Source organism: Lactuca saligna, chromosome 6 (genome assembly GCF_052625555.1).
Source record: "Lactuca saligna cultivar CGN05327 chromosome 6, ASM5262555v1, whole genome shotgun sequence".
In the NCBI taxonomy this organism is placed as follows: Eukaryota; Viridiplantae; Streptophyta; class Magnoliopsida; order Asterales; family Asteraceae; genus Lactuca; species Lactuca saligna.
The window spans coordinates 47738102-47748177 of NC_136422.1; the positions used below are offsets into that span (position 1 = coordinate 47738102).

Here is a 10076-nt window from a genome sequence, read left to right on the forward strand (position 1 = left end):
GTCATGTATCTTTGTCAAATGATAAACCCATGCACAAAGCCATAAATTAACCGAGTTTAACTATAATGAAGCCGTCTAAAAAAGTATCACTAATTTATAGACAAATGTAACTAGAGGATAACACATAATGTCCATTATTTTCAACATACATGCACAGGTGGTAAGTATAAAATGGAAATATTTCCATGTTCACGTGGTATTCTAGTTTGTCAGCATATAATGGATGATCCTATCTCCACTGTGAGTAATATGTACACGACTATGACATATAGATGACAATATCATCATGTTTTTCCTTCACTTTCAAACGATGATTATTGAATAGAGTTAAATTGTTTGATGTTGACCCTCTTAAGGTTTAAGCATTGATACCAATTTGTTATGCAGATACATACAAACAAACACACACACACATAAACATGTCTTCTTAGCTATGAAGAAAACATATGAAACACGATTCTTGAATTTACACGTCCATTTTGAATTGTTCATGTCCATTTTGGCTTATGGTTTCTTACCTTCAAATGAAAATAATAGAGAGAGAAAATGAGAATTATGGAGTACTGAAGATTGAGTTGGTGAAAGCACAAATATATTTTAGATTGTTCCTTATCTATCAAATGTTTAAGTACATAATCTCCCTATTCTAATAAATGAATAGGTTTATTCTCCTATTGACATGTGTCATAATATTAGAACTCATCATTAATATTATATGTTCCTTATCATGTCACTTGTCAACCTATTAATTATCCATTTTAAATTTCAAAATTTTAATTTGTCACTCTAATTACATTAAATTAATAATTGATTCTCCACTTTAAACTTTAAACTTTAAATTTTAAATTTTTTAAATTTAATTATATTAAATTAATAACATTATATTAAAAAATAAAATAAAATCAATACAGATTATAAGATGATATAATTTCACATATTTGTTTAAATCAACGATTATAATTTTATATAACTAAAAAAATATCTCTTAAGTAATAATTTATTTAAAACAACTGATTAATAATTTTAAATTTTATTATGAAAATTCAATTAGTTTTATAACCATGGTTCTCACGGGTTATAAACTTGTTAAGTATTAAAGTAGTTATATAAGTCATTGTCGAGTATATTATTTAATAGAATGCTAATCATGTTCAATATGTACCGATCTATTTACGTTATTTTATTTCATTGTTGAATCGTACCAAAACTCTATTACAATTTAAAAATCATTTTCGATCTCATGGACCCCATTCTCTACTTCTTCGACCACCCAGGACCTAATAGATTTTGGATCTCTCACACACACACTCATACATGGAATGATTTCCTATCGTGGAATAGTATGATACCTTTCATGATGCATATATTAAATAGACTTAACAATTTATTTGATTCGATTTAAATAAGTTGAACTTATCTTGTTTTATGTTGACGTGTCCACTCCACCACAAGCCACCTAGTTCATTGACCTTTGAGTGTTCTTCTCGGCCCTAAATCAGTATACAAGCAATGATTTTGTGCTTTACCCAAGGTATTCAACATTAATTCGAGCATATCTTGTGGAATATTACTCCTTACATCAAGGTTGTCAAGAACTGTCATCATTATTATATAATATAAACTGCATACTGAAACATCAAGCGGGGATAGCTCAGTTGGGAGAGCGTCAGACTGAAGATCTGAAGGTCAGGTGTTCGATCCACCTTCACCGCATTTTAATTTTCATTTTTAAGAGCATATAAAGAACCAATAAACCCATAAATCTTTTTGGGGAGTTCCCCGAATCCCCAATTGCCGCCCCTCATTCGAATCCATAGTCTTTCTCTCGTAGCTGAGGTAAATCTTTCATTTTTCTGTGTCAAAACCTACACTTAATTCGTTCAATGTTTTCACAGACTCATGATCTCCAGCTGTTTGATATATTTTTTTTTGCTTGTAAGAACAAAAACCCTACAACACGCGAAATCTCCATTATTTGTGTTGTTCTTCGGAAATTTCCTTTCATTTCCGGCAACGCTATATCGAAATTCATATCAATCATGTTATACTCATCATACTCTATCCATCCATGATTCTACATTCTTCAAACAGTTACTGATTTTGGGTTTTGATTGCAGTCGAGTTCTATACTGATACATCTAAAATGGAGGCTGAAAGGTAATACTTTCTTTTACCAATTGTTCTTCCTCACAAAACAATTTCTACCAATTCGCCTGATTCCTTTTTACATCTTCATGCGCTGATTTCGCTAATTCTGGGTTCTAGGTTGAATTCGCCACAGACGTCAGCTGTTCTATTTGAAGTTATGGGCTATCAACTGCAGTTTTCTCAGGTATTCAACTGGCTAATGGACTGTAGTTAACATTTGAATGTGTTGGTATAGCTTCATAAAATTTGTCTGTTTGTTTGAAAGGATCCCAATTCTAAGCATTTAGGAACAACAGTTTGGGATGCTTCAATGGTGTTGGTGAAATATCTGGTAACATTCATAATCCCTTTTAACACCTAGCAGAATATTCTTGTCCAAATTCAAAATTTTAAATGTTTAAATGATCATATTCGTATCAATCGGGTGTTAATTTTTTTTTTTTTTTTATGTGGTAGGAGAAAAATTGCAGAAAAGGAAGGTTTTCCCCTTCCAAACTAAAAGGAAAACGTGTTATTGAACTTGGGGCAGGTTGTGGGGTTGCAGGTTTTGGTGAGAACTCATATTATTTTATGTATCAAATATTTAAAAATTAAAAAAATAAAAAATAAATGAATCTTGTCAATTTGAAAATTTTATGTGATGTGAATCTTTCCTTTTTAGGCATGGCATTACTTGGATGTGATGTTGTTTCAACAGACGAAGTTGAAGTTTTGCCTCTTTTAATGCGAAATATTGAACGTAATATTTCTAGGATCACACAAATGAATCCTGACGCAGGTTCTTGAATTTTTATTCCTTTTCAATAGAAAGTCTGTTCTGTACTGTCATGTCCTGTATCTGTACTTTTACCTGACACTGTGATTTCATGCTTTCAAAGACTCGATTGGATCCATGATGGCTGCAGAGCTAAGTTGGGGAAACAAAGATCATATACGGGCGCTTGATCCGCCCTTTGACTACATTATTGGCACTGATGTTGTAAGAATAAAAATATATTTTTAACAAATTACTAAAAATAACAAATTACTATCATGGGTAAAAAGAGTAAAATTGCCTAATTTTTATTTTTAGTTTTATAAAATCTAGATTTATGTGATAATATTTCTATATTTATGTTACAAGGTATACGCCGAGCATCTTTTGGAGCCTCTGCTACAAACAATGCTTGCATTGTCGGGACCCAAAACCACAATTTTGGTAAATAATCAGTCGACAACATTTAATCATTTGCTAATTTTGTTTTTATGCACAAATATATAATCACACTCTTGTAGATTGGTTATGAAATTCGTTCGACAAATGTTCATGAACAAATGATTCAATTATGGAAGAAGCATTTCGAGGTTAAAATAGTGCCGAAATCGAAGGTAATTAGGAATTTAGTTTTTAACAATTAAATCAATGTCAAGATGTTCATTGTTATCAAGAAATTGTTTTTTTTTTAATTAAATTCATAGATGGATGTTAAGTACAATCATCCAAGCATACAACTTTACATCATGACTTTAAAGACTCCAGAAGGAAGCGTAAATCTTGAAGATGAAGCCGATACAAGTAAGAGTAATGGTAGCAGTAGCAGTAACAGTAACAGTAACAGTAAGATAGTGGAAGATGAAGGTGATGATGAATTACCGACAGAACCCCACGATGGAAGTTTGAGTGAATGGGAAGCTAGAAGATATGGATCCATGGCTGCTCGCCTTCTTCGAGACATCAAGATAACTTGATTTCTTGTTGTTTTCTAATTGAATTCTTAGGGAATTTCAACTAAATGCTTAAAGTTTAGTGTTGTTATACACAAAGTTGAAAAGATTCATGTTTCCACAAGGCTTGATGACCTATGATCATCACCTTTCATTAGAATCCTAGTTTTCTCAATTTCGTTATCTTTGGATTATAAGATGAAATTCAGTTGATGTAACTATTAGAAGATAAGAACGGGAGCATATATATCATTAATACGCTTTCACTTTACATTAGCTACACAACACTTTTCAAGGGAATAATTTATTAACTTGTTGGATTAACTCAACATTTTGATTTCCTCCACGATGAGTTTGAGGATGTTTTTCTTCCTCAAAATGATCTTCTTAAGCTCCCGATTTTATGGCTTTAGTGTGAGAAAAGGTTAGGAAAAAAATAACTAACACTTAGGCTTTAATGTGCTTAAAAAACCCCACAACAACCCATCATCATGAGAAAACTCCCAAACAAACTAGAACTCATACTTTGTCCTTCACAACCTTTGTTTCAATGTATTTGAATTTCCTATCCATATAAAAACATTTCTAGAAACTTTTCATGTGTAGTCTTTGTTCCATTTAGGCAATCTACTTTGATTCTAAGTACTTTCTTTCACTATGTATTTCATCCACACAAGTATTCCTTTCGAACAAATCAAGTACATCAAGAAAGTTTCATTGCCTTGTCATTCTTACTTTAATTTGGATAGATATGAATTGCATATTCCTTAGTCCTTGTCATAACAAACTTCATTCTTTTTATTCAACTTTCAAGCGTTACAAGAGTTTCATGCTTCTATCAAGTTCTTAAACACAACACTCGCAACATATAGGCATCATGTACATAATAAAATTACTTCAAGTGTTATATAATCACTTTTACTAAATTGCCATATGTAGGCCTTACAAAAGTTTCATGCTTCTATCAAGCTCTAAAACTACCTCTTGACAACTCAATCACTTCATTTCACACTTCGAGATCCAAGTATGGTATTCACCCAATTGGACATTGCAATTTACATTCCTTTCAAATTCAAGACTCCATTACATAGTCATGTCTTTGAACAACCCAAACTCACTCTAGAATACTAATAATATCCAATACCCAATGTACAACTCCTTAAAACACACTTCCACTATATGAAGTTGCTTGCATACTTATTTCTTCATCTTCTAAACTAAAAGTAAGACTTATCATTCTCATAATCAAGAAACTAATCAAGCTTTATTTTTTTCACTCCATAGTGAACAACAAATACAATCACCCGAGTATAGTATACCCCTTTACATTATAAAGATCTCAGAAGGAAGCACGTATCTTGATCCACTAATCGAAAATGGTACAACATATTGTTGGTGAAAAATACAACAAATGCAAAGTTTACATAAAGAATGCTCATTTGTGTTGAAATTACATCAAGATGAACTATATTGAAGAAACACGGGTGCGATTATTCACAATCTGATGCAAAATTTGACTTCCATTAAAGTTGATAACAGAGCTTGAATTTGAGGTAGTGTTACTCTTAATGTTCCCAAGTATAGAAACTGTATCAACATAAACTCCAAAATAAGCAACCAAAGGTTCTGCCCTAGATTTATCAATTACAAGCCTTAGTCTCTGAGTTTTCACATTTGGGAATCTTAAAATTCTCCTGTATCCCACAGTTGACCCAGTCAACACTTCCTGCCATTCGCCATCTTCATTAACAACATCTACATGAAACTTAACAATCCTCTGGCCCATTTGAATTGGTTCTTGAATTTGTATAACATTAAAGCTCACAGATTCTTGAAAATCAAGATATATAATCCAGTGGGTTTGATTCTTTTTAGGAGCCCAGTAAGTAAAAATCCCTTCTTCCAAGATAGAATTTGAGTTGAACTGTGTGTTATTAGAACCAGAACCACCGCGAGTGGTGCTGGCTGTAACAATGGCGGATTTTGCTAGGTTTTGAGAGAAAATCGAGGCTCTGAGGTTGGAAAACTCTTGAAGAACTTTAATGTCTTGTTCGGATATGAGACCTGAAGAATTTGGTGGAACATTTAGTAGTAGAAGACAGTTTCGCCCTACTGAATTGTAGTATAATTCGAGAAGATTTGTTGCGGATTTAGGAAGCTCGGATTCATGCCAGAACCACCCTGGCCTGATTGAAACATCGCATTCTGGAGGTACCCAGTCGTGCCCTAGCGGATCTCCGCCTTGTGAGTACCTGTTAGATCCACCGGAATACCCGATCAAACCATTTAGAGATACAGATTGTAAGTGTAGAATGAGGTTTTTGGAAGAAATGAAACTGACTTGGTATCTGTGCCGCCAATCGCGGCGTTGCTCCGGTTGAAAAGCGACCAACAGGTGGTGCCTGAGAAGCCTTCCTCGTCGCCGGACCATCTGACGTCTGGACCAGCATCGGAGAAGATGACGGAGCTAGGTTGCAGTTGGTGGATCAGGCTGAACCAATTCTCGAAGAAATACTCCATGTCTTTCTCTCCTTCCCCTTTAGCACCATCTAGCCAGACTTCCTTTACGTTTCCATATCTGTAATCGGAGTTGACATTCAAGAAGATGAACGGATAAGTAAGAAATTCGGGGAAGCTTGATTACCTAGTGAGCAATTCAGTCATTTGAGCCATGTAATATTCATTGTATTCTAGGGTTTTTCCGTAAGTAGGTTCATGTCTATCCCATGGAGAAAGATAAAGACCTAATTGAATCTCAGCTTCTTGAGCAGCTTTAGCTAATTCACCGACTACATCGCCTTTACCACCTCTCCATGGACTCGATTTCACAGAGTAATCGGTGTAATCGGAGGGCCATAAGCAAAACCCATCGTGGTGTTTGGCTGTAAGAATGACGCGAGAAAACCCGTTTTCCTTAGCGACGGCGACCCATTGGGTGGCGTTTAGGCCGGTGGGGTTGAAGACGGAGGGATCCGCGTGGCCGGTGCCCCATTCGGAGTCGGTGAAAGTGTTGGTTCCGAAATGGAGGAAGAGTGCCATTTCTGAGAGCTGCCATGAGAGCTGCTGTGAACTTGGTAAAGGTAAGATTGGAATTGGTGAAGGTGTGGGGAAAGAAGTGGTAAGGGTGGAGTGAGAGAGGAGGAGGACGATGATGAAGATTAATGGGTTGTTTGAAATGGATCGGGTAATCGGGTTATGAAGATGATGATCGAGTTCGTTGAGTAAAACTTCCATTGTTGTTGCTTCTGTTAACTGTTTGTTGTGACTTTGACCAATAAACGAATAACTGGTTCTTATTTCTGAAGTCATTATACTTCAATTGCACAATAACTTAAACTTTAACTTATGAGTAATTTGCACATGTTATTCTCATAATTAATTAATCTAGTGCTTTTCTCATGCTAAATTAATTATTATGTGAATTGGAATTGTATAAATATAATTAAATATACGTGGTCCATGAGCATAATTGCTTATATATCACTCTTCATTATTCACTATGTTAATTGAAGTCGCACTAGCAAAGCCTTGTTAGACCAATTCAGTATTTGACTTAATTATTTATAACGATATAATCTGGTATATTCATAATCAACATAAGTTATGTAAAGAGGAAAAAATAGATTAATTATATCGCCAAAAAAAAAAAAAAATAGAGGAAAAAAAGTATATGTAAGAAGTAATTAACAAATAACATTAACTAAAATGCGACTAAACACATTAAACACTACTAGAAGCTTATATTAAGATGTAATACAATTTTATGACATAAGCATATTAATCATCTCCCATTCATCACAATCTAAAATCCATACATACAGTTTTGCTTAAAAGCATCGCTCATTCAAAATAAATACATACACCTTTTAAACCATTTCCCATTCTTGCTTAGATTATCTCTTCATAACAGAATCCTTGCTGCAACTTAACGATGAAGTTAAATAGTGAACATAGATATTTCTAAAGGTGAGACCATATGTGATAAAAAAAAAAAAAAAACTGAAATTACTAAATTGTGAACATATTTTCGTCATATTCATAAGATAACCTTTTAAAACATATTCTGATGCAATTGAAAAGCTCAAATAAACATTGAGATTGAGTTGAAATTATACATCATAATAACTCTTGAAGATACCGATGCAATTGGAAAGCTCAGATATACATTGAGCTTGAGTTGAAATTGAATCATCTTGAACTTTATATCCAAATCAAATGTGATCTCCACTTCATTGAAGAGAAAGTAAAATCAAATCATCCCTAACTCAACTGAAAGATAACCTAATGTTATGAAAGCAATATTTCAAACAGAATTAATAGCCTACTTGCAAAACCAAGAGTGATATATATATATATATATATATATATATATATATATATATATATATATATATATATATATATATATATATATATATATATATATATATATATATATATATATATAAAATAGAACACAATATATCAGTAATATCATATATCATATATCAGATTTAAGAAACGATTCTTTTTTTACACACCAACCTATATCACCTTATCAACACACCAATCTATTTTGACCATTTATACTCTAGTCTAATATACTTTCTAGTCAATACACATTGTTTTATGAAAAAATGATTTTCTTTCGCATATGTTCTCCCTCTCTCTCTCTCTCTCTCTCTCTATATATATATATATATATATATATATATATATATATATATATATATATATATATATATATATATATATATATATAACTCTTCCGTGATGAACTGTTGGCGTCAGCCCTATATTTGTCTCTGTAGACAGGGTAGAAAGGGGGCTCCGCGGGAAGAGGATTGTATCGTGAGAGAAGCAAAGATGTCAACCCTAGACTAGCCCTACTCCATCTTGGCTATCTTGAGCTTATTCATAAGCTTTTCATTTTCTGCTTACTACTAGGACTTCCAAATTACTACGCCGGGTCTCATAGCCCCTGTGACCTTCACTTCACAGCTTGATTAATGAACTGTCTCCTAACACCGCGACGGGGACCGGTAGAAGCAGACACAAATCGACTCACTACATGAACTGCATAAGACTTCTGTGTACCACTAGTGCCACAAAGGCTTTTGGTGGTCTTATTGGCGCAACGAAAGCACTTTTTCACTCTTTCATATACTAGGGGATTTCACTTGGAAAAGTGGTAAGTAAACCACATGCTCCACCGCTCTTTCAAATATACAACATGGATTCTGGCAATGCAATGTAGTTGGACTCTCATATCGATCCGAATGAATCATCATTTCCACTGAGGTAAATCGTTGTTTGTTAGGTAAGAGGATAGCAAGTTACAAACTCTGTTTCGGTAGGCCATGAATCTCTATTACCATGAATTTCATAAATAAAGTAGTGAATTGTGGGGTTACCATTATCCTTTTTGTAGTGACGAATCTTGTATGTGTTCCTAAAAAAAGAAAAAAATATAAAATTGTGCAATTTTAAGTCCACTTCAACCTCATAGCTTAACCAAACATATGTTAGCATATTTCATGTTTTTATCAATTGTGCATGTAATCATAAATGTGATAGTTAGTTTAGAATTTTTGTGAGTTAGACATTTTCAAATTAATCTAAAAATTAGTTAACATCTTTTTAATTTCAAAATGACAATAGACTAAGACGTAAAACATTTTTTTTAATATTAAAGTAGTAAAATAATGGACATGTGATTGCTTTGAGTCTAGCTCAATGATCATGATAAACATTAATAGCAAAAAAAAATAACAAAAGTTCAAAAAAAAGTATATTAGAAAAAAATAAAAGAAATTTAAAAATTGAAAACTTTGGAAAAACATTAAAATTTGAAACTAGGCTCTGTAACAATAGGCTCTCTAACATTTTTTCATAAACATCCGTCCGTAACCGAATAACAAATATGTATAAGTCGCGTTTAGTATTTATAAGCGACTTAAACATATAGAAAGATCTTTATGACTATAGATAATTAATTATTGTTGATTTTTGTTTCGGATTTTGTTATGTAATTTTTAAAAATTTTAAAAATGATGAAGATTTGTTCAAAATTTATTTTTCTTATAATGTTATTTTATAATATCAATGATATTAGGTTGATGAAAATTTATTTGTAATTTTATTTATTTATAATTTTAATTATATTATTATATTATAAAAAATATTATTATTGTTTTTTATCTTAATAGAAAAACAAATTTAAAATTGATCTTACTATTGACACA

At 32.6% G+C, this 10076-nt stretch overlaps 2 protein-coding genes and 1 non-coding gene across 4 annotated transcripts; 2 read left to right on the plus strand and 1 right to left on the minus strand.

The window, feature by feature from the left end:
* Positions 1-1568: 1568 nt before the first annotated feature.
* On the plus strand, positions 1569-4123 carry LOC144999602 (S-adenosyl-L-methionine-dependent methyltransferases superfamily protein). 2 transcript variants are annotated; one of them, XM_078958730.1, is made up of 10 exons: positions 1569-1685; positions 2118-2157; positions 2266-2332; positions 2414-2479; positions 2605-2698; positions 2810-2926; positions 3027-3127; positions 3272-3346; positions 3424-3516; positions 3607-4123. In XM_078958730.1, exons 2-10 carry the CDS (start codon positions 2144-2146, stop codon positions 3874-3876), a joined length of 897 nt encoding a protein of 298 aa, XP_078814856.1. In that variant the 5' UTR covers positions 1569-1685; positions 2118-2143; the 3' UTR covers positions 3877-4123. The 2 variants fall into 2 exon arrangements, with proteins under 2 accessions (XP_078814856.1, XP_078814855.1); XM_078958729.1 differs by lacking the exon at positions 1569-1685 and adding an exon at positions 1710-1836.
* TRNAF-GAA (transfer RNA phenylalanine (anticodon GAA)) lies at positions 1641-1713 on the plus strand. Its single transcript has one exon. It is a non-coding gene; the product is annotated as a tRNA-Phe (tRNA).
* Positions 4124-5094: 971 nt separating the features above from the next.
* On the minus strand, positions 5095-7176 carry FUC1 (alpha-L-fucosidase 1). The gene is made up of 3 exons (XM_078960207.1): positions 6497-7176; positions 6194-6430; positions 5095-6104 (listed from the first exon to the last, which is right to left on the minus strand). Exons 1-3 carry the CDS (start codon positions 7159-7161, stop codon positions 5318-5320), a joined length of 1689 nt encoding a protein of 562 aa, XP_078816333.1. The 5' UTR covers positions 7162-7176; the 3' UTR covers positions 5095-5317.
* Positions 7177-10076: the final 2900 nt, after the last annotated feature.

What these genes read in the sequence shown, in the direction of transcription:
- FUC1 (XM_078960207.1), bottom strand. Translation starts at nt 7,161, where the DNA reads ATGACTTCAGAAATAAGAACCAGTTATTCGTTTATTGGTCAAAGTCAC. An exon ending in ATGACTGAATTGCTCACTAG is followed by an intron (nt 6,431 to 6,496) that starts GTAATCAAGCTT and finishes CTCCGATTACAG; the next exon opens with ATATGGAAACGTAAAGGAAG. An exon ending in ATTGGCGGCACAGATACCAA is followed by an intron (nt 6,105 to 6,193) that starts GTCAGTTTCATT and finishes TGGATCTAACAG; the next exon opens with GTACTCACAAGGCGGAGATC.
- LOC144999602 (XM_078958730.1), top strand. An exon ending in TGGTGTTGGTGAAATATCTG is followed by an intron (nt 2,480 to 2,604) that starts GTAACATTCATA and finishes TTTATGTGGTAG; the next exon opens with GAGAAAAATTGCAGAAAAGG. An exon ending in AAATAGTGCCGAAATCGAAG is followed by an intron (nt 3,517 to 3,606) that starts GTAATTAGGAAT and finishes TTAAATTCATAG; the next exon opens with ATGGATGTTAAGTACAATCA.